At 51.0% G+C, this 24,028-nt stretch overlaps 11 protein-coding genes across 11 annotated transcripts; 3 read left to right on the forward strand and 8 right to left on the reverse strand.

Annotated features, from left to right (window-relative positions):
- Nucleotides 1–156: 156 nt before the first annotated feature.
- Nucleotides 157–1,687, reverse strand: J4E82_002190 (uncharacterized protein; the record flags this gene model as incomplete). The annotated part of the gene is made up of 2 exons (XM_051728492.1): nt 157–728; nt 1,585–1,687. The coding sequence occupies 2 exons, from the start codon at nt 1,685–1,687 to the stop codon at nt 157–159; spliced, it is 675 nt and encodes a 224-aa protein (XP_051591905.1).
- Nucleotides 1,688–2,064: 377 nt separating this feature from the next.
- On the reverse strand, nt 2,065–3,528 carry J4E82_002191 (uncharacterized protein; the record flags this gene model as incomplete). The annotated part of the gene is made up of 3 exons (XM_051728493.1): nt 2,065–2,447; nt 2,497–3,378; nt 3,426–3,528. The coding sequence occupies 3 exons, from the start codon at nt 3,526–3,528 to the stop codon at nt 2,065–2,067; spliced, it is 1,368 nt and encodes a 455-aa protein (XP_051591906.1).
- A 1,175-nt stretch (nt 3,529–4,703) lies between these two features.
- Nucleotides 4,704–5,746, reverse strand: J4E82_002192 (uncharacterized protein; the record flags this gene model as incomplete). The annotated part of the gene is made up of 2 exons (XM_051728494.1): nt 4,704–5,053; nt 5,110–5,746. The coding sequence occupies 2 exons, from the start codon at nt 5,744–5,746 to the stop codon at nt 4,704–4,706; spliced, it is 987 nt and encodes a 328-aa protein (XP_051591907.1).
- A 1,189-nt stretch (nt 5,747–6,935) lies between these two features.
- J4E82_002193 (uncharacterized protein) lies at nt 6,936–7,793 on the forward strand (the record flags this gene model as incomplete). Its single annotated transcript, XM_051728495.1, has 5 exons — nt 6,936–6,942; nt 6,989–7,149; nt 7,210–7,327; nt 7,391–7,663; nt 7,726–7,793. The coding sequence occupies 5 exons, from the start codon at nt 6,936–6,938 to the stop codon at nt 7,791–7,793; spliced, it is 627 nt and encodes a 208-aa protein (XP_051591908.1).
- A 1,423-nt stretch (nt 7,794–9,216) lies between these two features.
- J4E82_002194 (uncharacterized protein) lies at nt 9,217–11,475 on the reverse strand (the record flags this gene model as incomplete). Its single annotated transcript, XM_051728496.1, has 3 exons — nt 9,217–11,215; nt 11,269–11,416; nt 11,463–11,475. The coding sequence occupies 3 exons, from the start codon at nt 11,473–11,475 to the stop codon at nt 9,217–9,219; spliced, it is 2,160 nt and encodes a 719-aa protein (XP_051591909.1).
- A 332-nt stretch (nt 11,476–11,807) lies between these two features.
- Nucleotides 11,808–12,398, forward strand: J4E82_002195 (uncharacterized protein; the record flags this gene model as incomplete). The annotated part of the gene is made up of 2 exons (XM_051728497.1): nt 11,808–11,979; nt 12,031–12,398. 2 exons carry the CDS (start codon nt 11,808–11,810, stop codon nt 12,396–12,398), a joined length of 540 nt encoding a protein of 179 aa, XP_051591910.1.
- Nucleotides 12,399–13,000: 602 nt separating this feature from the next.
- On the reverse strand, nt 13,001–13,737 carry J4E82_002196 (uncharacterized protein; the record flags this gene model as incomplete). The annotated part of the gene is made up of 2 exons (XM_051728498.1): nt 13,001–13,491; nt 13,557–13,737. The coding sequence occupies 2 exons, from the start codon at nt 13,735–13,737 to the stop codon at nt 13,001–13,003; spliced, it is 672 nt and encodes a 223-aa protein (XP_051591911.1).
- Nucleotides 13,738–14,446: 709 nt separating this feature from the next.
- On the reverse strand, nt 14,447–15,636 carry J4E82_002197 (uncharacterized protein; the record flags this gene model as incomplete). The annotated part of the gene is made up of 3 exons (XM_051728499.1): nt 14,447–14,630; nt 14,683–15,416; nt 15,478–15,636. The coding sequence occupies 3 exons, from the start codon at nt 15,634–15,636 to the stop codon at nt 14,447–14,449; spliced, it is 1,077 nt and encodes a 358-aa protein (XP_051591912.1).
- Nucleotides 15,637–16,052: 416 nt separating this feature from the next.
- On the reverse strand, nt 16,053–20,761 carry J4E82_002198 (uncharacterized protein; the record flags this gene model as incomplete). Its single annotated transcript, XM_051728500.1, has 2 exons — nt 16,053–20,642; nt 20,699–20,761. The coding sequence occupies 2 exons, from the start codon at nt 20,759–20,761 to the stop codon at nt 16,053–16,055; spliced, it is 4,653 nt and encodes a 1,550-aa protein (XP_051591913.1).
- Nucleotides 20,762–21,271: 510 nt separating this feature from the next.
- PUP1 (proteasome core particle subunit beta 2) lies at nt 21,272–22,165 on the forward strand (the record flags this gene model as incomplete). The annotated part of the gene is made up of 2 exons (XM_051728501.1): nt 21,272–21,445; nt 21,509–22,165. 2 exons carry the CDS (start codon nt 21,272–21,274, stop codon nt 22,163–22,165), a joined length of 831 nt encoding a protein of 276 aa, XP_051591914.1.
- Nucleotides 22,166–22,456: 291 nt separating this feature from the next.
- Nucleotides 22,457–23,909, reverse strand: J4E82_002200 (uncharacterized protein; the record flags this gene model as incomplete). Its single annotated transcript, XM_051728502.1, has 2 exons — nt 22,457–23,802; nt 23,858–23,909. 2 exons carry the CDS (start codon nt 23,907–23,909, stop codon nt 22,457–22,459), a joined length of 1,398 nt encoding a protein of 465 aa, XP_051591915.1.
- Nucleotides 23,910–24,028: the final 119 nt, after the last annotated feature.

The following is a 24,028-nucleotide window of genomic DNA, read 5'->3' on the forward strand; positions in this document are numbered from 1 at the left end:
GTACGATCCATTGTATTTGTGATATCCAGTGTACGGTTACAGAGAGATCATGGCGTTTTGCTGGCCAACAGTGGCTCAAGTACCACATGAATATATTCTAGGTACTGTTTACTGTTTTCAAATGAAGTCCTTTTCTATTCTAAAATGGCGTATCTTTCATTCTTGGTCTGATTCCCACGATCTTACGCGTTCACTAACTCCACAAGACGAGTTTTGGTCAACGACGACGGGTGTATCCCTTACAGGTCTCTCTTCGTACTTTCTCCATGTTTCCGGGCTTAGCGCCACGTCCTGGCCATGGTCTTTTGCCTGTCGTAAGAGATACTGCACGTCGGGCCACAGCCCTTCCACAGCTTGAAGCGGAGATCTCCAGTCCCCTCCAAAATCAGGATCCGCTCCATGTCTGACAAGAAACTTTACTCCAGGCAAGACATCGTCTCCATATCCGCGATAACCCGCTCTAGCTGCGTGCCACAACGCGGTCACAGGTTTTCCCGTGTCGGGTACGCCATCAACATAGGCACCGTGTTGGATAAGTACTCGAGCGAGGTCGTAGCGATGGAAGTTTACCACCAAAGCAAGCGGTGTGACGTCACAAATTGCTTCGTTGGGATCCAGGTAACCGTCTTGTATGACAGCACGTAGAACTGAACAACTGCCTTCCTTCAGCACCTGAACCGCGTCAATTTTCTCTAATCCCCTCCTTTTCCCGACGTTGTACTTGGGTGCTTCTAACACTCTCTTCATGAAGCCCTTGTCAGTATACCTTGCCACTTCCTTGGTCAATTGAGTCCAGCTGGACCTGTTTGGTCGCGTGGAAGGAAAGCATTTATCAAGTAGAATGTTTCCAGATTCCTTCGCACCTTTGCGGATCGCAGCAGTTAGTCCAGATCTCTTCACACGTTTGTGGATCGCATCGTTTCGGTAAGGCCAGAAGTGTTGGGACATCTTATCCGTTTCGAAATTGTGGGTTGAGAAGATATCTAAAATGGTTTTGACTATGTGCACTTGATCACATGCTGCAGCTGCCTCTAGAGGGCTCGAAAGACAAGAGCAGCTTTCTTTCAAACGACCGGGGTTGCCCGAAACGAGATCTAGGAGCTCTTGCAGTTTCCCTGTTGCGGCTAGTGCTGCGGGTAGGTCGTCTGCAATGTCTGGCTCTCGGATTTCAGAGTAGTCGCGCAGGAACAGGCGCCAGCGGAGTTGTTTGTAGTATACACTAGATAGAGCTGTGCAAATTTGTATCGTGTATCGTTTCTGTAGGTCGTCCGCAAACTGACCCTTCTCAAGCTCCAGTAAAGCATTAACGAGTTTGCGCAGGTATTCGACTATTGGCAACGGCGCTTTCTGCCGTCGGAAAACTTCATGACTTATGATCGTGCCGCCATGCTGAGTAAAAAGCTTCTCAAATCTCGCATTATCTGTCGCGATGAAGATGTGGCGGTTCACTGGACTGGATAATCTGAGCTCATCTGTTGAGTACACGATGAGCGGTTGTCGTTTCAAGATCTCTTCTTGGATCTCATGGGCGAATAGTTCTGTGCGCATAAGTTGGAGTTACATTGTGGTGTTATTGAGACGTACTGCAGACAAGTCGGTAGTCGGATACGTACAACGGTCCTGTATCTCTAACAAAGAAGCCAATTATACGTTCGATTAGTTCTGTTGGAAGATCCAACAATTTCATGCTGTGGTGGTGCGCTGCTGCTGGATGGGGGGAGAAGAATAATGCTAGTCAGCAGGACCTTATTAGTTGTAGAATCAGAAGATAATGTTGACTAACCAACATTACTGACGTGATGGTGGGGCGCGTCTTGGGTTGCGCCACCTCAGTCTGTACGACCTCAGGGTTCTTGTTGAAGAACGCTTCATCCCTCATTTACGACACGACGTTGCAAAAGTTATGCTGCAGGATTATATCTTTAAGCATCCAATTCTTATCAGTGATTACTGAAACTATTAGTGAACCCGATAAATTTCAGTGCTCTTTACAGCGCCAAAAACGGGTGACCAACGACCCAGTATTCACCACCATACTCAGACTCTGAGCCGTCTTCATGGCTACTAAAACCCAAGGTCCTCAAACTCGTATACATCCCATAGGTCGGGGCGTTTGAGATACTCCTTTCCGTGATCCCTTACTGCCTCAAGCAAGAAAAGACATTTGCTATATCCTGATGACCTCGCAGCCGAAATCGCAGATATACCGCCCTTCCCACAAGAATTGGGGTCCGCGCCTTGATTGAGCAGAAACTCAACATCCTTTGAGTGCCCTTCATTCGACGCCAGCCACAGGATGGTGTGCCCTTCTGGAGTGATACCGTCGATCGCTGCACCGTTTTCGATGAGGATATGCGCAATGTCGTATCGTCGTCTCTGAAGAGCGTACTGTAGTGGTGTTTTGTTAAAATAGACTTTGTCTGGTCCGACGATACCATCTTTGAGTACTAGATATAGATTCAGGAAGTCAGTATACGTCTCGTATACAATTCATACATGTACACTTACGCATCTCCCACATTTCAGTTCTTCCTCTTCTGCACAGAGTCTTCATAGTTTGACTAGTAAGATCATAGTATCCGTTGGATCCTCCGTCAATATGGGCTACGAATCCGGGATGGTCGACCTCCAGAACACGATACAATAGGTCTATATTGCAGTATCCGATAGCATCGTTGACGAGCCAATTGCCCAGTTCATCGGGAGCAAACCTCGCGAAGAGCTCATTCTTGTCACGGAAGTCGAAAAGTAGGTTTCCAGCAACGTTCTTGTGTAAGCGTATGGCCATGCACAAAGCCTTGCCAATCTTCTGGGCAGTATTCCGCATATTTTTCCATGATCCGGAGTCGCGCTTGCCCTTGACATTTTCCACAAGATATTCTAGAATGCGTTCAAGGATGGTATACTGGTCCGCGACAATGGCAGCTTTAAGTGCACTTGGCAAGAGATCGTGAGTTTGTCTGAGGAGCAATGCTGGTGTAAGCGTCGGCTTTTCGAAGAGCGCAATATCTCCAGATGCGGCAGAAACAGCGAGCATCATGTCCTTGAGAGAGCATGGTCGCTTCTCCTTGTTGACAATCTCGACGCTCTTTATGTAGGCACACAGGTATCTTGGCTCTATAGCCGTCGTACTTATGCACAGGACCATCACTCGCGCAGCGTAAAGTGCAGTGTCTGGTTCAATTGCTTTGGCTAAACCCCGGACAAAGTCAACGACTTGGTTTTTTGTTGTTCGACGGCTCATAGCGAACTTGTGAAGGATCTCGCCACCATACTTTTCGAAAAGACGAGCGGAGGAAGTGTTGTGCAAGAATTTGGCGAGGTCCGTGGGATCGATGGCTGCAAGGATTTGGTTCTTGATTGTATTTGCGAATGTTCCTGCTTCTTGTTTAAATCGCTGAGCTTTACGCCGGTATAGTACTTACTGCTGATGAGTCGATACTGTACGACACTTCGTTGCCTAACCTTATTCGTAAGAGCCGCAATTACTTCCTCGAAAACCTCCAAGGGCAAGTTCAATAGCGGCATCTCGGATTGTTCGCTAGGAAATACCGACTGTGAAGTTTCGTGCAAAGAACCTGTCGACGTTGTCTCGCGAAGGATACCTGTAGGTTATCAGAGACCCAGGACAAGTACAGATTTAGTATGAGGTAAAAGGCCTGCCCTGTGAGGTCTCAATGTATCAATCCGCCTTCACTTTCAGTTCGTGACTCTTACTCGACAGGTCGGTAAGCAATCGCAATGACCTAGTCTCACTAATATGATGAGTGAATGAATAGGTAAAGGCAACTTCTTCCATCAGTGCAAGACGTTGGGCATTATGTTCCATAGACTCAGCGGATCTAAAAAGAACTCTAGACCTGATTTATGCTACGCACAAGACCATACGTCAACGATAGTGTAATCATGCAGACATCTTGTGACGTCGTAACAAAAGACCACGGGACGTCAGCCGCTCAAGAGCTCAGCATATTAGCAACAGCGCATGCTGTACAGTATCGACGTGAGACTCGTATTACTTGTGTTCAGCTTGACCAACGGTCACCTACTCACCTCTGTCAGTTGATTATCATTACAGTGGCCAAAGACGCTTCAACCATCCAGCTTCCGTTCTTTCGGCCACCAAAATAGTGAAGATAGACTAGAGAAAGTTTAATGAGCTCACCATTCAGCGCTTACTCACCGCGTCTGGGTCCATATCTAGCACAATTACTATAGTAGTGTGCAAGTCGTGGTCGGGTGGACCAGACCTAAAGAGACTTTCACTATTCCTGAATGCTTTATCTTCAGTGAAGAGCACTTTGACGAGGATTGTATGGTTGATGACGACAATAGTGTGAAACTCTTCTACAAATCATAATGATCTCTCGTGTCTACGTTACCAGAGTGCAACGAACCGCATTGATGTTTATGGAAATCAAGAGCCTTATCAGGATCAAGTATACTTGGAGAGACATCAACTTCTCCAGCTTACATATGATGTTGTTTTTGACAAGCTGTAACACGACAGTGGTGTCAAGCTTGATATAACGGTACACTCTTGACTCGACCATTGGTCCACCACTATCTTATCAAATAGCGCTAACCATCTTCGTTCAATGATGCGCAAACATAATTACTGGTACAACGAAAGTCTAAAGTCCTCCGGATGCGACTCATAGTCCAGAGAGTTTGGTTCATGCACGCATGATAGTACCACTAAGTTATTGCGCCGCTCGATCGGCCTCCTCCAAAGCCGTTCCCGCGCTCACCTTGGCCACTATCTCAATTTCCGGCATGAGTGATGGGCTCGCATTCTCCACTGCCTCAATATTGCCATCCCACTTCAAACGAGCGAGGGTCATACCCTCGGGGCCGTTAGCGTCATCGTGCTCTGCAACAAGGATGAGAGTTCGATGGACGGAAGGCCTGAAAACACACTGCTGTGGATGCGCTACACGTATCTCATCCCAAGGGTTGTTTGAAGAATAGAAGTTGCCGAGCATCTGGAATCGAGAATCTCCTGATCTCATATCAAGCCATGACGGCTCGAGCATGGAGTTGATCGGTACAGCTTTGCGGAATTAGCTAACATGCAGGGTGTTATATGTGAGCGTAATCATGAAGTACCTCTTTCGACCAAGCTATACCACCCGTACACTTTCTTGCGTGGCTCAGTCAGAGTCGTTGGGCTCTGCACTGTTGTGCCTTGGGAGGTTGTTGCGCCGACACCTGGTTTATCACCGTCATTATCGTCGTCATTCCCGTACGGATCATCCCCGCCCCATTCTACAGCTTCTTTTTCTTTCAAGTCGAGCCAATCTTGATTACCAATATCGATGTTTGCACCCCATGAGTCCGCCTCGACACTGCTGCAGCGCCCAACACCCACAATGTCTTCCTCGTCTTGGCTGGAGTTGAGCAGAACGACCACCACCCCGTTACGGCTAAAATCTTCTTGGTCGGCTACTATGAAGTATAGTGGATGGATGGTGTCGTCTTGATCGCGCAGGTGGATGAAATAGTCATACACGTCTCGTAAAGAGCGACCACTGAAGTCTGGCTGAGGGGCAAGTTTAGAACTCCCTGTACTAGTTTCGTCCGTGTTGATGCTTTCTTCAAGCTGCTGGCGAGCCGATACGTTCAAAGCAGCTGTGTGGAAAATAGCGAACTTGGTGCGAGACAAGCCGTCTAGCGTCGCGCGATGATGTTCCGCGTTGGGAGCCTTCTTGGGAAGTGTTTTCGCAATGTCTTTAGTAAAAGACATGTTGTTGTAGGTAGTATTGCGCGTACTTTGTTTTCCAGAGGGAGTCGTCTCGGAAGAGGTAGATGAGCAGGTGGGAATGACCTACTAGCCGTCTTAGGCGGGCCACATCAGACGACCGCAAGCGAAGAAAGGGAAGGGACTACAGCGGGGCGAGCTAAGAAATCAGAACCGGTTTGTTTATTGTTACTCCAGCCCTAGTGTTGGATGCCTTGGAGTCGTGCATCCGTTGCTAACGCACGGTGTGGCGATGGTAGCAAGTGGGGCAAATGTCAGTGACTGTCGTACAGAGCTCGGAAGGTACTATAGGAAAGCGCGTAGACGCAAACTATGATGTCAGAGGCTGGCTATGATGCGGACTCGCTCAGCTACGGGCTGAGCCTCCCGTCCATGTATAGAATTCGCCGTCTCGTTCCTTCTTACACTCCTACGACGCCACGCACTACTTTCAGGATGTCTTGTTTCCAATCAGCGCATCTGGCAGTGGAATTTCGGTGCTTATCGGTGTACAATGGGGGAAGTCGATCTTCGACTGCGTAGTAGAAAACTGCTTGTCTTTCCAGGGCACCGATTAAGTACGCTCACCAATCTTAGGTAAGATCTCTGTAGACATTTCTATATGTGCCTGCAACCACGGCCAGGAAGTGCAACGTCTGTTCAGAGCTACTATCGGCCTCGTAATCATGCAATCAATCGAGATGCTAAGGTATGGGTCTTTGAATATACAAGTAAGCAGCCTTCCAGCAAGACCCGAGTTCGTGTCTTCAATGTCAGCATGAACCTTTGCTTACCAGTGAGATCAGATGGTACATTTTACATCAATACACTCGGGGAGTACAAATGGGGCAATTACGGCCCTTCATGAATTCCAAGAAGCTTTTCAACTGATGTCTTCCAAATCCTTGACTGAACTCTGTCACCATTTCTCATCTCATGCAAATGGTTGGATCCACCATGCTTCAGTGTACACAAGTAAGAAGAATCGCAACACCCAGTTGATCTACACGGTCAGTTGATCCATGGGGCCAACATGAGTATAAAGGATATGGCTTTGTTCTTGTTCAAACCTCACAGAAGCGTTCTCAAGCTCTTTACTTAGTACGCAGCTATGCTATTCAAGACTCTTGTCATTACCAGCCTCATAGGCTCTGGAATCGCCGCGCCTGGTATGATTTTCAATTGCGCAGACAACATGCAGGGTAACTATTTGCCCCTTGGGTACAAACTTAGCTCATCGTCGCTTAGACATTTGCAACAACATGTGCTGGGGCGCTTACTGCACTAAACCGTCATTTGGAGCAACACTGAAGTATGATCGTTACGGAGGTACTGGAAAACGCGATAGTGATATTGGAAAAGCTCGCCAAAAGTCGGCTGGCTGTCTTCCTAGGCCCAACCGTTGCAGCGTAAGATTCTATCCATTCTGAAGCATGCAGATCAAAAACCATGTCCTGACTGTTCGATAGACTAGCGGTGGCAATCCGAGAGCTGGCGAGAACTGCGACGAGTATCCATTCGCAAGCACTTCTGACGCCGACAAGGGTGGGCAAGTTAGCAAGTGTGTCATCAGCAGGCACAATAGCCGTTAGTTCAATTCTCCCTAGAGCTGGGGTTCAACTATTCAACTAACGGGCTTCTCACATATAGGCCAAGGTCGCATTATCCAACAGTACTACGGAAGCTCTTGCAATAGTCAGCCATGCAAATTCATTGTCGGCTTCGGTAACCCGGCCGCAGCTGGGGTACAATACTGCCAGGCTTACAGTAATCCGCACGGTAAATGCATCAACAACCAAATTGCTAAGATATACAAGAACGGGGCTCCGGATGTGCGTCCCACAACAAAGAAGCGCTCTGAGCTTGAACCTGTGGCCCAGTCTGCGCTGCTCCGGATGTCCAGCGGCATGGAAGTCTTGTTGCGTAAGTTCCCTCTCTTCTTCAGAGACATATGATCGTTCATAAAAGTACTGATCTACATCTAGCAATCGATACCTTGCTCAATACCACATTCGTGCACCCAACTGCTCGCAACAACACTATGAAGACTTAAGTCGAAGACAATGACGAGGATGAAGATCACATCGATTGGAAGTTTGTCGAAGACTTTGTCGCTACTAGACTTGATTGAAGCTGTTTCGACACTTTCGCTCGATCCAGCCGGGGTTCCTGCATTCTTGAAGAATCTCTACTCTCGTTTAAGCGATTGTCTATGTTGGGCTACGTAGGTGTCACTCATTCAACCGTTCGTCTCAACCATCTGTTACTCCTAGCCCTATATAGACCATCCTCATCTTACCGTAGCTGCAACCCTTTATCATACCACTACGAGATGCATTCGTAACTATGATCCTGTCGTCGTCAATCTCGATCTCGTTTTCACCCTCAGACGGCTCAGGGGAGGAAACCTTTTGTTCTAGTTTGCGACGTCCGGAACTCATCGGTAATTTTACGAGGTCAAGCGAAGAAAGTTTATCAATTCGGGTCAGACGTCTGCTAATTCGTTCCCTTTAGGCACAAGCACCATCTTGTTGTCCTTCGTTTTGGATACTCTACCACATTTGGTCTCGTTCGAGACATCCTTCATTACTTCCGTGGCGCTGAGTTTCTTTCAATTTTGGGGTCGAGACTTATTCGCGTTCTTAGCCTTGGGCTCGGACTTGACGCTGGACCTGAATTTACATGATAGCTTCGTCCCTCTCCACTCTTTTGCCTCGTCCGTAATCCTTTCCCTAGCCGCATCCTCTTGTGCATGTTCACATTAAGACTGTGTGAAGCCGGAGCCGCCTCTCTCAAGAGTCGGGTGCGTGTAGAGGCCGTAGCGGAAGCAAACTTCTGTGGCATGATGCTGTTTATTGATAGCTTTAGATTTCTGGGATGATCCAGATGTCGGAACCGGGATCGTATTGGCGGCGCGATATCCGTATCTGTTAACTAATACAACCTGATTGTGCAGCAAGGCTTGATGAATGACTTTGTAGTTCTGGTCCATCAGTAGGTATCCAGCCTATACTAAGTAGCCTTGTCTGGAGTTGACAGCCAGACGTGACCAAAAAGGTCGAAAACAATGCCACGTTAAAGGCTCAGTGATGTTGTACTATGATCACTGTATCACTTCGATAGGATGCTTTGTTTCGAGATGTGGGAAGTCGAAGCCAGTTTCATCGACGTAACAACTGTGGGCGTCATTATCCCTTTGTCCATGGGTTGAAAGTTTTCAGCGTATGCAGAGCATTAGACGCATTGAATGCATAAGCGCAGAGATACACCGGCTGCCATTAAACAAATAAGTATTGAGGGTATACTACAAATGAAGATACGTGTCACAATACTTCGTGTATCCTTGCTTGTCATGGTCGTGATGAAATGCGCCTTAAAACCAACCCAAACGCGCTTAATTACAAGAACGCCAACAATACCGCAAGTCGTACGCTCGTTGTAAAGATATGCTAAGAGTCATGCAACGCTAAGTGAACCTAACCGGCAAATGCAAATCGCTTGAGGTTGAACATCGGTTTTCGGGGCGAGCACTCGCTTTCGGCTTCGCTGTCTGGCACAAGGAGGTCTTCACTCCCCTTCAATGATGATCTCCTTCTCTTGGCAGGCGTCATAGGAGGTGGTGAGCTCGCAGCTATGACTACGTCGGCTTCCGTAGCAGTCCAAGTAGAGTCTGCAAGCCCCACTCCACCATCCTTCTTGGACGGTGTTCCGGGGAGTATGGATTCTGCATCGAGCACGACAGCGAATGTGGGTGTGATTTCTCGAGGTGATGGTGTAGGTTGCCATGCCTCAGCAGGTCGACGATTTGGACGGCTTTTGTTGGCTCGCGGTACACCCAATGATGGCGAGGGACATTTGTAGGTGAACTTCGTCCGTAGTTCACTCATCTGAGATGACATTACAGTGCTGAAAACCGAGTCGGGTTCCGGTGAGGATGCTGGTGTGAGGGTACCGATAGTATCCTGAGATTGCGCAGTACTGCCTCTAGAGAAGACAGTCGACTGTGATTCGCTTCCTCCGCTAGACTGCGTGTCGCTGAAGACGCGTAGCTTCTTCTTGGATTGAGTCGCAGCTTCTTCTAGATCAGCCACCTCGACCATAACTTCCTGGATGGAGTCATCTGAGTAAAGCTCAAAATCTTGGTCAGTTTTTCTCCTACTCTTCTTCGCTCGGTGTAATGTTGGGCTCGGCTCTGGTATGGACGATTTGAAGAATTCACTGCGGACGATACTCTCACCGCCAGCAGTAGGGGTATCGGAAACGGAATCGGAGCACAGTCGTTGTCTCTTAGAAGGATGCGGAACCGATCGTCGACCGGCCGTTGGATCAGTCATCGTACGTCGGGGTGGTTGAGGCGCCGTACTTGGCGTTGGCGGATGCGGCCGCAAGCGTGAGATTGGGGCAGGTACTGCAGCCCATCCACTAGAATCTCGCTGCTGTTCCAATAGTACTTGCTGACTTGGTGATGGTGTGAACAAGTTTGGAGACAACTCCGCTAAAGGAGTACGTTTGGCTTTGAAGAACGAGTCGATAGGCTTCATGCCTTTCGCATCTGGTGTCTGTACAACTGCTGAAGCCCTGCGAGAAGAGGCAAGAGGTATTCCGCTAGTTCTCCTGTTGCCCATGACATTTATCGGAAGCTTCGTACGTGGGTATAGTTCACCCTTGGCAACACCCGTGGCGATATGTGAAGGTACTTCTTCTCCAATATAAGGCATGTCGGCAAGGTTGACGCCCTCTTCGAGTGGCGTAAGATTGACCAGTTGTTTTGCGACTGGACAATAGACCCACTGGTAGAGGAAGGTCTTCTCTGCTTGATCAAATGACTCCATGAATCCAGCTGGCACCTTGAGCTTGCCGTCGAATTGAGCAGCCTTGACAAGGCGATCGACAGTCTTGTGCTTCCGCAGCATGCGGTGGGCAGTCTTGAGGCCCAGTCCACCAATGCCCGGTAGGTAGTCGCAACCACTCAGGATGCACATTCTTCGGAAATCAGCGTCGGACCAACCCACCAAGCTAACCTCCCTGCAGGCGGCAAAGTGATTTCTGTTGACCTCGATGCACTCTCCCCATTTGTCAAGCTTTGTTATCAGACATTTGACGCCGAAGACGAGCAGGTCCGAATCTTCGGATAAGACACCGTCGATGATGCCCTTCCGCTCCAGGTATGCCAGTTGCGAATCAGCCTCGTAAGGAGCGACAACGTACTGGACATTGTTTCGCTTCAGCTCTTCGATGACCATGCGCGCCATCTCCGGTGTCACGTCAACGCTCTTCTGTAATTCCTGTTGCGCTTGTGCTGTCTTCCCAACTTCCAAAAGTTCGAGTCCAAGCCTCTTGCCCTCTTTTCTCCGCTCTCTTCGACCCTTCTCCGTGCCAGCTTTGCTCGGTAGGTTGTCGCCATCGAATACAAGGTAGGGTGTGACGCCGAAGTGGATAAGCATACGGACCCGGTGCATGACGAAGTCGACATATCTAGGACTACGTTAGCATGTGAGCGTCACATGTACGCCGCATTCGGTGCATACTTGGTTGTCGGCTTCTCAAGCGCCAGTTCGACGGCACAGGCTGCGGTACCACGGTGCAGCCAACCATACGTATCTACGCCAATCGTCTTGCCGGTGTACTTTTTGAGGCTACATGGTTGCTGGACCGACTTCAGTAGTGGAAGAAGGCCTGTTCCAGGATTAGTATTGCAAGGTGGGTGATCGAATGTACCAACCGGAGATGCCCATCTTGTACCCTTTGCCGCTCACGCGTCCGGTCTATACAACGGACTGAGACGCAGCAACTACCGCAACATGGTGGTATCGTGAACAGGCAATAGGAGAAGGGAAGCTCTTGAACACTAGTACACAAAGGACAAGAGAAAAGGAAGCGCGTTCGCGATCTAAAGTGTGGAGCAGTCATTGATCGCGGGTACACGAGATGACAGGAACGCGCCCCGCTAACACCTGCTCTAGTCCGCATCCGTCTGCTAGCGTGATTTCCGTCGCCGACTCGCCGATGGATATCCAAAATTTCTTACTCCCAACACCAGCACCAAACAAAGTATCAAACATTCAAAATGGTCAGCAATCGCCTCGACAAGGTGCACAAAAAGATCACCAAGAAGAAGGGCAAGAACCCTAATCTCCATGAAGGCAGCCGGGACACAAAGCGGTTACAGAGCGCCGCGCAGAGAGATGACAAGCTCAATCGCCTTACTAAAGTCCGAGAACACCAAAATCGCCCATACCGTATGCATACTGTTGCCAGTAGGTTGACATGATATAGCTAACGCGTGATAGTGCTGAGAGTCAAATCGTTCCAATCATATACCACAGAGCATGATTCACCACTCAGTGTATCAGAAATCCAGGCTATGATCGAGGACTACTTAGGTCGCGATGACGAAGAGCTGGCAAAACTGAAGGCAGAACGTCGCCCGGGACGGCCACCAAGCACACGTCAAAATCTGTTGGAGATCAACCAGAAAACTGAGCAAGACGAGTATGCCTCTGGCTTCTGGGTACCGGACCTCGAGGATGTCATCAATCTGAGGAAGTTGAAGGAGTGGAACGGCCAGTGGGCGCAGCTTGCCACGCTCAAATTTTCCAGGATCTCGAAAGGAGGTTTCAAGAAGGAGTCTAGCTTCCCACCAAAGGGCATGTCATGAGCGCTGGAAATTGTTCCAAATGCGGCCCCGAAGGCTTATCAAAAGGCCGATATGCTACGCTCTAGTGGTTTCATTGCGCGACAGGCGATTGCTTTTGGTTTTCGGGATCGCTGATGCTGGTGCGGGAGGCGGCGGTTTCTGCGAGACTTCCTGGAGGTTTCCGCGCCTATCAACAGCCCTACGATCTTATTTCTGCGAACCTGGCATGTGCAGTCCGTATCCATGACATATGATCATGGGTGCGGATTCCATAACACACACGATTTCTGCGCATTATCAGATCGTGCAGTGTCCTTCAAAAGCTTGTATCGAGCAAGCACATAGCGACTACTTAATTATCGCCTACGTACCGATGGACTCTCTGGAGACTGGATTGGAGGACTGGTGCGCTCTTGGACTTGCAAAACAATCGATACAATTCCAGTAATGGCGAACGAATGACCCGGGACGAATCGAGAATTACACTCTAAGGAGCGTCGAACATAATTCTTATCAAGCTACAGCTCCGTTCGGAGTTTCGGCAACATATATATACCCAGAGAAAACTACCTTTCTGTATCTTCCGAGAGCTCCACTTTACCCATCCTATGACTGTACCCGATCTATTTATATTGTTGAAACGCGACATGCCAGACTTTCATTCCCTTATGCCCTTCCCTCAACAATGGGATGATCCTCGCAAAATCTTCAGTCTTACGAAATGCCATATGTGCCTCTACGTCCGGCCATCCGATAAATCCTGCAAACAGTTTTCCATTGACACCCTCACCCAGATTCTCATGCTGATGCGGCTCAACACTCCATCCGCCAAAAACGCCTTTAGCTCCCGACTGCGGCATCTCAGCAGCCTGAGCGCGGAATTTGGAGAACTGGGAACTGTATTGGTCCTGGTGGTAGTCGGGCGGAAAGTAGGCGTTTATGCACTCAGTGACGGGCATAGTAAATGGGTTGTCGGATGTAGAGTATTCAGCGGGGAACTTGACGTGGAACATCTCTGGGCCGCTGGCTACAAGCTTCTCCATAATGTTTGACAAGAAGGGTTGGTATCCCGGGGTGCCCTCGAAAGTTTTGTGGTCATCGATAGATTCCCAATCTATAGTCGATCAGCGAGAAGATGATAGCGGTCAGCTGACCAGGGACATAATGGCTATCACATACCTACGAGCATCTGGACTGTATCCGGGCTCTCAACTTGACGACCCCAGTATAATGCCTTACAACCAGGCTGCTTGGCAATGGTACTCAAGGTTGATTGCCATGCTTCTTTCGCTTCGCCTGATGAAAGATCCAGACCAGGCTTCATATGCAAGTAAACAACTTCTGTGACACTTCCAGACATCTTGTGTTCGGGGATGTAAACGACGACGATTATCTGAGTATAGTGCGGTGGGAGAGAGTTCAGGTTACAAGAGAAATGCCAATCAGAACTCGTGTCTGTTGTATGGAGTTCAGGATAATAACGAAGGAGAAAAATACAAGAGAGATGATGTTTCCCAGTGGTACCTGAGTATCATATGTTACGTGCGTATGATAAGCCTTTTATCCCACATTGACGTAGTGAGAAGGTGCGAAGCGGGGTTGGCGAACAAAGTGGGAACTCAGACACCGTCGGCTCATTGCATTCTTCCATGTCCGGGACATATCTAGACTGGTGTCTACAAGCAAACAATTTACGGCCAAAATATCGGTGTCAAGTAGAGATTCCCACTTCAGATATGGGAAAACGGTCAGATAAAAAAAGCCGCACATTGTTTTGATGGGCGAGGGCTCCATCAATGGCCGATCGGATACCTTGATACCCCCGAAGGACAGAACAAGAACTCCAACTCGTACTCCAAGCCGATCGCTGACTCTAAGCATCTCCAAGTACGCTTCAAGTACAAGTGCTAATAAATACCTCGATCCAAGTCATGCGCAAAGGAATGCACTACCAATGTATCAGCCCCTGCGATCCCGACGCCGCGCATGTCCCGTACTCCAATTTCCATCGTTCTTGTATGCAGATGGAACGCCTCCTGCTTTCAAGGTTTGTCGGCAGGACGCGCAGGCTATAGTGCTGCAGCTGGGACATTGCTCTGCAAACTTGAATAGTGGTCGGGTGCAATGCGCACAGGTGTGATGACCTTCAATTTTGTTCCACCAACGCCTGTGTTTACAGTTACCGAAACTCGTGTTACGTTCATTAGATGTTCTGGTTCGCTCTTTGTCTGCTTCTTGCTTTCTAAATCTCTCCTGTGCAACACGCTGTGCTTCTTCTTGATAGGCTTTCCATTTTGCCTCGCACGCTGCACGTTCCTTTCTCTCGCGCTCTGCAGATTCTCTTGCTTGCTCGGCTTGCTGTTGTCGGAACCTCTCTGCCGCTTCTTGGGCAGCCTTGTTCCGCTCAGCCTGCTGTCTTGCCTGCTCTTGGCGTCGAACTTCGTAGGCTCTTTCTCTGGCAAGCCGTTCCATGTTCGCCTTTCGAGCCTGCTCAGCCGCTATTCGTTTCTCTTCTTGAGCCTTTCGCTGCGCGAGTTGCTCTTCGAGCTGTTTCAGTTGTGCTTTGGCTTTATCTAGGGGTATCTGTTTGATCCTGATAGCGTTGTCCGCGTTTATGGAGGCCAATCTGATCTCACTCTTCTCTTGGTCACTCAGTCTTTTACTCAAGAATGCAAAAACATTCCAGGCGTATGGAACATCGTTCGCTAATCTTGTTCGATTCCCATCAATTATGGCATTCAGGCGATCGATTTCGGCCTCGAGGGGCTTGATGATATTCCGAGACTGTCGGATTTGCTCTTCCTGGTGTCTCTGGAATTCTAGCCACTCTCGTCGCTTTCTATCGCTTTCTGCTTGCGCACGTGCTTCGTCCTGAGCTGTTGTGTCGGGACGAGGGGATGCTTGATACTTCGGTTGTTGGGTGGACGTAGGTTGAGGGCCAGATCGACTGCCAGATGATGGCGCCTTTGGCTGTGGTCGGCTTCGATCATATTCGACTCTCTTCTCTACATCTCCTAGGATCTCCCATGCTGCATTAATCTGCGCCTAGTGTTAACATTGCACACGTACTAACGCACTCCCCCCCTGTACCGATACTTACAAGCTGAGTCTTCGCAGTCGCGTGTTGACATCCGATGTTTTTGTCCGGATGATGCAATCGTGCGAGACGGCGATACGATGCCTTGATCTCGTCATGAAGTGCGGTTGGTAGCACCTCTAAGGTAACGTAGTAATCGTGTGCGGGTGCAGTGGGAGCCATCTTTCGCGTAGACTAGCTGTTACAGTGAAAGCCCTTAGAAGTCATAACATCCTAAAATGTTTGGTGCAGACAGATTACGATTGAACGGAGACGTAATGCTAGAAGCATTCAGCATTATGAGGAAATTGAGGCTGCAGCCTGGACGAGGCTGTGGTTTCTAAGCGCCATGCCACTGCAACCCATTTGCAGACCGCCAGAGAAAGCGAGAGCGAGAGAGAACGATTCGATGTCAGTCAATATCAACTAAACCGCAGCGAGAACCCATGATTTGCACTGCTCACTCCATGTATGCAAGATGTATTACATTTTCCTTTTCAATCCCATATGCATGCAATCGCTATCCAAACGTCCCAAATAACAATTACGCTTAATCATACACAATCATAATCCAACACCTGTATCGACAAACACACCTTTCAATTAACCTTAGTAACCTTGATTCCACGATCGAGAAGCGCATCTTTGAGACCCTTGGCAACCTGTTTCCTCGTCCTGGCAGTCTGTCGCAAGCTGTCGATGTTGTCGTCAACCAGGTCGCTTAGACGTGCAATTTCTTTGCCTGTTGTCGGGCTGCCTTCGGGCGTGTAGAACAAGCCATAGCCCTTGCTGGGTGTAGGGGTAGCCTCAACGTCTGGGGTCAGAGCACGACGATTCAGCTCGCTCAAGCTCATCTTGTTACGGTTGGTAGGTGGCGTAGCATATGGTGTGTCGGCAATGCTACGGCGCAGATCTGTGCCGCGTGATCGTCGGGGTGTGCCGGCGTTGCGTGAGGAGGATGAGGAAGGACGGCTGGAGTCTGCAAGGCCGATCTTGCGCATCTGTGCCTCAAGGACGAGGATATCGTTGTTCTTCTGCTCAGCTAGGCTGGCCAGTCGAAGGACTGTCTTCTTCACAGCTTCCATAGATGGCACCGCCTTTGTGCTGCCGTTCTGGGCGTTGTGCGAAGCTAGACGTGAGCGCAAAACTGCGACGGCGTCTTCAGCCTTACGTAGCGATGTCAACAACTGGGCATAATCGTTACGCAGGGCTTTCTGCCCGTCCGCAAGCTCCTTCGGCAACGGCGCCTTACGGAGTGCTTCTGCCTTCTCGGGGTCTTTGCGATTGATGATCTGGCGGCGGATATCGTTAAGACGAGTCATCAGCTTGGCTTTGTCGTGAAGTAAGCGGGCGAGTTGTGTAAGCTTGAAGAGCACGTCTTGTACTCGTCCAGCATCAAGCTCTCGCTCAAGCTCATCTTCGAGAGAACGTAAGGCTTGGATCTCACACAGGGTGAACTCCTCGAACCAAGAGCCATGAGCTCCTTCGTCTTGGACATCATCCAGCATACGTCGATCGATTGTGTGGTCGGACCGAGGCTGTAGGTGATATTGTGTGAATGACTTGATAGATCGCGCGTTCCAGCCAAGCGCGTCCACCATGCCGTTGATGTCCTTGTAGATCAACTCGATCTGAGCGGCGTGGCCGGTCTTGCTAGGTGATTTGCCACCACTGTAATTCTGGTATGCGACAAACTCCTCCAGGTTCCGGCTGGGTTCGATCGGCTGCGAAAGCTGTGCCCGCATCCGCTCATCTTCTTCATCTTCAAGATCGGAGAACTGTGGTTGTGGCGTCGGTGGTTTAGACCCAAGCATAGATGAGCTTAATGAAGCACCCGGTGCGACCAGAGGTTCTCTTCGAGGACGAGACGCTGAGCTTGAACGAGCTGGACTAGGCGAGCGAAGGTCTTGGGCGCGGTTCGCTGGGGGTGGGAAATTCGGTTTGGCAGGCACTGCGGGCTTGGGACCCTTGGCTGGTTGTTGTCCAAACAGCGATGAGCCTCCAAACGATGGCTGGCTAACAGCGGGTCTCGAAGGCTGTGAAAACAAGGAGGGCTGGGCAAGTGAAGCGCTGCTACCAGACTGGGATGTGGCGCCGGATTTCATGGTAGGAGGAGTCGGTGCAGGAGGGAAGAAGCTCTTTGACTGATCCATCCTTTCCTGCAAGCTAAAGCCAGACGGCTTCGTAGGCTGCGACTTTGACGCGTTGTTTGGTGGATATGTTTCATCGACTTCTTCAACGTCATCCTCATCCTCATCCTCATCCTCATCCTCATCCTCATCCTCATCCTCATCCTCATCCTCATCCTCATCCTCATCCTCGTCAAAAGAGTCTTGCTCGTCCCCATCTTCATCCTCGTCGCTCTCCTCATTGTCGTCATCATCGTGGTCATCCTCATCTTCGTTGTCAATAGGGGATACATCGACGGAAGAACTGGGTGCTTCTACTTCAACACCAGGACTGCCAGCAAGAGGAGGCAGATCGTCGCTAGTCGACTTCGGTAGCTTCGTGTTGATGAAGTCCGGAGGTAGAGGCGCGTCGTCAACCTTGGATGGTTTAGCCTTGGTAGAATCTGGCGGTAAAGGTGCGTCATCCGCAGGGGTGGCGGCCTCTTGTGCAGGCGGTGCTGCTTTGGGGGTCGCGCTCTCTCTTGCAGGAGTATCGCTGGGGAATAGTGGCTTCGACTTTGGTGGCGATGCCGGAGTGGTTGAGACGTAATTTGGAGGAGCTTCACTCGCGGGGGTAGCTGGCGGCTTCATATCTGTCTTTCCTAGCATGTTGGAAAAGTCACTACCGAAGAATGAACCGTTGGCAGGAGCCGCAGGCTTCGCTGGATCGTCCTTAGCCGTGCCGTCACTAGCAAAGGTGGTGCCGAGCTTGAAGCCACCTGCAAGGCCAAAGAGGCCTTGTGATGCTGGAGCTTGTGGGGTGGGTGTAGCCTCATCCCTCTTTCGGTCGGTATTCGCGTCGCTGTTATCAGATGCCTTAGACTCGAATGAGGCTGTGTTGAACGAAGACTTTTCTGGTTGTCCAAAGATTGAGCTGCTCTGCTGTGCGGGTGTGTTTGCCCAGGAGGGTAGTGAAGATCCAGTATTAGAGCCAACAGTCACAGTAGAGCCAAAGCTTGGCTCCGTCTTCAGACCCCCAAAGCCTGACTTTTGTTGCCCTTGTCCAAGCGATGCAAAACCTGAGCCTGTTTGCGCGGAATTGTTGCTTCCAAAGCTCGAGAAGGAACTCGATCCTCCAGCACCTCCAAACTTGGCAAAGCCAGATGAGCCACCAGCAGCAGCCGAAAAGGGGTTGGACTTGGATTCTGAAGATTGTGCAGGTGCTCCCCATGGTGATGCTTTGTTTCCCATTCCGCCCGCTGCTCCAAAACCAGAGCCACTACCAGCACCCACAGCGGACGGTGCTCCAAAAGCTGGCTGCGAAGGCTTACCGATTGCAGACGGTGTTCCAAAAGCCGACTGAGAAGGCTTACCAAATGACGAGGCAGCACCGAAGGCAGGTTGAGAAGGCGCACCAAAAGTTGGCTGAGAAGGCTTACCGATTGAAGACGGGGCGCCGAATGCAGGTTGTGCAGGCTTACCGAACGTTGGGGCAGGTAGACTCGTAGCAGCAGTGCCGAATCCAGGCGTTCCGAAGCCAGGTGGTGTGGGCTTCATCAGAGCGGGAGTTGGTGTACTGAAGCCATTTCCGGTGTTGCCACCAAATGCGGGAATGCCCGACGTTCCTGGAGTTGCGGGTGTTCCCACGGACTTGCTGAAGGGGGTAGAGGTAGCGATGGGAAGTTTTGACGCAGGAGTAGAAGCCCTTGGAGTTGACGATGATGAATGTTTGGTAGCTTCGCTGTTGAAAATGAGACCAGGGTAGCGTTCGCCAGCCTCGATAGACTTGTTCCAGACAACCCACCAGGCTGAAAGAAGACCTTCGTGAGTAAGAGCCATGTATGCAGGCAATGGCCACGGCGCCTCGTTGATCTCTTCCAAGGCAGGGATAGGACGCAGTATTTTCTCCTTGCTAGACAGATCCAGTGCCTCACCAATGAAGACGCTATCGAGTTCGTCCTCTCCATAAGCCGTTCGCGGTACCTGAGCCTTTTTGGTGTCGTCGACACTGACAAGCATGAGCTCGTTGCAATTCTCCTGATGTGGAGAGATCTTGCTGCTGGTCGAGGCCAAGATCGCAATGGAATCTGCATGGGAGGAGGTGATGATGAGCATGTCGTCGAGATCGGGCTTCCAGTTTTGTAGGCGCGTGGACGAGATGCGTGCAGGGAGTTGGCGGCGTGGAGGTTCGAATGCTTCGGGAAGAGGATCCCAGGCCAGAGAATGATATGTGAAAGACCTCCAGTCTTTGGTAGATTGTATGACGCTGTACTTCTTGGGCTCGGGGCTGTCCTGGTCTTGGTTCTTGACGGAGTACACAACCAGGAACTCTGCAGTTTTCAACCATGACACGCCCGTCGCCTCGTGGCTTTCATCCACGTCCGGAGGCCGAGGAATGACGCCCTTGAGCTCTCCATTGGCCATGTGTATAGCGCAGGTGCCGTCAGTGGAGCCAGAGACGACAGCCTTTCCGCGCGCGCTCCAAGCGGCGCAGTTGACATCGTGCTCTAGGATCGTCCTTTTGGCGCCGCTTCCCACGTCGCATATCTCGAGCTTGCCGGAATCGAGGACAATAGCGAAGTACTGTTCAAAATCAGGAGAGGGATTCGGTAGGAGTGCTCGAATAGTCGTGTCGGTTGCCAATTTGTTGTCTGCATCTCTCTTGCCTCGGCTGACAACATCCGCAACACCGTAGATAACCACGCCGCCCTCAGCTTCATCGGACGTAACCAAAAAGTCTCCATCGGCGGAGAATGCGACATGGCGTAGGTTGGAAGTGGAGATGTTGATGTCAGGTGTGTAATCTGCCACTACATCAATGTCGCGGTTTTCGAGGCGCGGATCATCGGGTTGCTCGATGGCATCGGCGATGGTCTTGTTCTGGAAAGCTTTGCGCAAGGTGTCTGTGGATGTGATGACGAGGGCGTTGGGGCCGGCGGCAGCGAGAAGACCGGGTTTGGAGGCGACAGAGAGCAGGTTGGCGGAAGCGGGAGGCAGATTGTCGGTGGGCCATGGCTGGGGCAGGATCTTGACCTTCTTGGGGCCTTGTTTGCCTTGGTTGAGGACTTTGAAGCCAAGATGCTGTGTAGTTGTCAGTCAGTACTGTCGCATGTCGGTGTGGTGCAAGCTATAGCTACCTCAGTTTCGACCTCTGGCACCTCAGGCCCAGCCTCGACAGCCGGCGCGGGAATCTTAGACATTCTGCAAGACTTGCAGGCCGAACAGGTTCTGGCGCGTAGGAGGCTCGGCTTGGTGTCGCGCGTAGGAGTTCTCAGCTTATTCATATATGCATCGGAGAACGTGCGCGATCGCGCGTGAACAGGGTTGATGTGTTTTGGGAAAGAGCAAACAGGCCGCTATAGGCTAGGCGGAAGGCGTTCCAAAGACTAGAAGACTATTGAAACGGCGGTGATGTAAGGAGGATGTGCCTGGCGCTCTGGACAGTGAGCGACAAGCATGCGACCATTAGCTCGACACTTTGAAGCGACGCGCTTTGTTGTTCTGAGAAAGTTCCCGAGCTAGTGGAGCTGCATGGCCGCGCCAAGCCTACCTCCAAGCTCCAGGCACGACAGCTACGCAACCTCACCGTCGCCGCCGCCGCCTACACAACCCCCGGACCAGACTCGCGCCATCAACACACACACCAAGCTACACGCCGTCTCTGCAACAAACCACCCCCACGACTCTACCGGCAGCTTCGCAACAACACCATGGGCGGCTTCGACTTCTCCAACCACAACCGCAATGCGGCTCTCCACGCTCAGGGCATCCCGCTGCCCAAGGCGACGAGCACAGGAACAACCATTGTCGGATGTCTCTTTGACGGCGGCGTGGTCATCGCAGCAGACACACGAGCCACCAGCGGCCCCATCGTAGCAGACAAGGTAGGCTCGTCCCTGCCAGAGACGCAGCAATCACCGTGGACATAGGTCTGACATGTGCTGCAGAACTGCGAGAAACTCCACTACATCTCCCCTCACATTTGGTGTGCCGGTGCCGGTACCGCCGCAGACACCGAGTTCACCACCGCCATCATCTCCTCCAACCTCGAACTGCACGCCCTCTCCACCGGCCGCAAGCCCCGCGTCGTTACCTGCATGACCATGTTGAAGCAGCACCTGTTCCGTCACCAAGGTCACATTGGCGCCTACCTCGTTATTGCGGGTGTCGACCCCACCGGCGCACATCTCTTCACCGTCCACGCCCATGGCTCCACCGACAAGCTGCCGTACGTCACCATGGGTTCGGGTTCATTGGCCGCCATGTCCGTCTTCGAGACACAGTGGAAGCAAAACCTGACAAGGGAGGAGGCCGTCACACTCTGCGCAAACGCCATCGAGGCAGGTATCTGGAACGATCTGGGTTCAGGTAGCAACGTGGACGTGGCGGTCATCACAGAGGAGAAGACCACATTGATGAGGAACTACAAGACACCAAACACCAGACAGCCCAAGCAGAGGAACTACAGGTTCCAGCGGGGAACTACGGCGGTGCTGAACGAGAAGATCATCACAAAGGAGGAGATCAGCAAATACGTTACCGTACATGAGCTCAAGGATGGCGACGTAGCCGGAACAGCCGAGACGATGGACATAGATTCGTAGGGAGGGGTGTAGGTGACATGGCGTTACGAACATGAATGTGTACTATTACACCTAAACGGGGTTCAAGACGGACCACCTCAGCCGAATAGCTACAAGGCAATATGATGACGATCAATGAACATTTCAGACATGCAGAGCGAGTATCAAATGAGGACAATGTTCAGTCATGGCATCTTTTAAGTATTACGCTACCTAACAAAACAGAATGGATCCGAGGCCTTCATTGCAGGCAACATGTCGAGCATCTACGTCCTTTCCCATCGTGTACTCGTCGTCTATAAATTTTATTGTTCAACGACACCTCTTCTCGACAATGCCAGCACCATGCTCCTCGTACTCCTTCCTTGAAATCCACAGCTGGTGGAAGCTTCCCAGACTAGCCAGTATACTGCCGCCAATCCAGGCTGCGTACTTCCTCTCCACCACACTACCCGGTGCAATGAGCTTGTTCCTGGTGCTGGGGTAGATGGCATTGATTTCGTAGTTGAGGCGTTCGTTGAATTTGTAAAGGAGTGTTGAGCCACCCGTCACGACAATGTTGGACAGGAGAAGAGGGCGCTGGTCTGCGTCCACTTGTTGGACTGCGGCTTGGACAAGTCTTGGGATCGTCTGCTCGGGCTTCGGCGCGGGCATGGTTTCGCTAGCGAGCGCGGCGCTGTGGTCAAAGAGGCCTTCAGCGGCACGGAACCTCTCGATTCCAAAGACTTGGTTCCAGCCGTCGGGCATCTCAAAGGGTCGACCAGGCATGCTCTTTGCGAGTTCTTCGTTCGTGCTGAAGCGACCGGGGCCAGGCCAGACTTCTACAACCGACTCCTTGAAGGACGTGAGAATGCGCTCTTCTTCGTTCAGACGGAACGAGTCGGTGGGTGGCGTCTCGAAGGTCTTGTAAGTTGCTTGAGCGGGTTGGCCGGCGTCGACGGGCGTTTTGCTCTTGACCATGTAGTGTGGTGTCAGTGGTACTTCGGGCTGGGCTTGCTTGAATGACGTTCGTATCTGGTCGGAAACGAAGTTTCCTGCTAAAGGCGATTTCTGTACGCCCTTTCGCAGCACCATGCCATCGAGTACAGGAGTGACCGATGTATGCGACGCGCCAACGTCAATGATAATACCTGACGCTTTTCCCGATGCAAAAGCAGCCAATACACCTGTCTTTTGTAGGAAGAAAGCTGGCGTGCCCCAGTCCTCCATGGCAATCTCAATGTACTTTTCCCGTGCTTTTGCGCTGTTCCAGCCTGGTTCTGTGACGAGCAGCGGGCTGTCTTCCAGAGGCTTCTCGTTGTTCTCTAACGCGTCCATATCCACGTCCATACCCTCCCCGTTTTCGTTCTCGCCGTTTCCATCGTTCAGGCCGTTTTTCGTAGGGTCGGTCGCTTTTGCGCCGGTGAGTCGACTCGTAATCGCATACTCCCACAGCTTGGTCGCGGTATCCCAGTCCTCTACTATGCCATCCGAGCCCCAGTAATTCTTGATATCTAGGCCGCCGACCGGTGCATGTATCGCGTTCTCGCCAAAGAGGTGTTCGCCGGAGGAAGTCTGGCCGTAGAAGGAAGGGCAGACGGATTTGGGCACATCCTCGCCAGCGAATCCAGCGCGTACGGTCGAGTATCCGGGGTCCAGAACGATCGCGGAGACCTCATCTACACATATCAATCAGTATGCGCTGTGCGTGAAGCTTCGTGGAGCTTCACGTACCTCCAGCATATTCTCCCGCAGCTGGTGCGGTCGATGCGTTGGGGATGTTCATCGCGCGCGATTATCGGAATGCGCAAATCGTGGTAAAAGTTTGGTGGTATAGTCAGAGATTAATTGACGCGTGATTGTCTGTCTCTGGGACTGTTCGGGCGTTGTGGTTGGGGGGCCGGG

This window comes from Alternaria postmessia (assembly GCF_024291825.1).
Source record: "Alternaria postmessia strain BMP 2775 chromosome Unknown scaffold_8, whole genome shotgun sequence".
Lineage (NCBI taxonomy): Eukaryota > Fungi > Ascomycota > Dothideomycetes > Pleosporales > Pleosporaceae > Alternaria > Alternaria postmessia.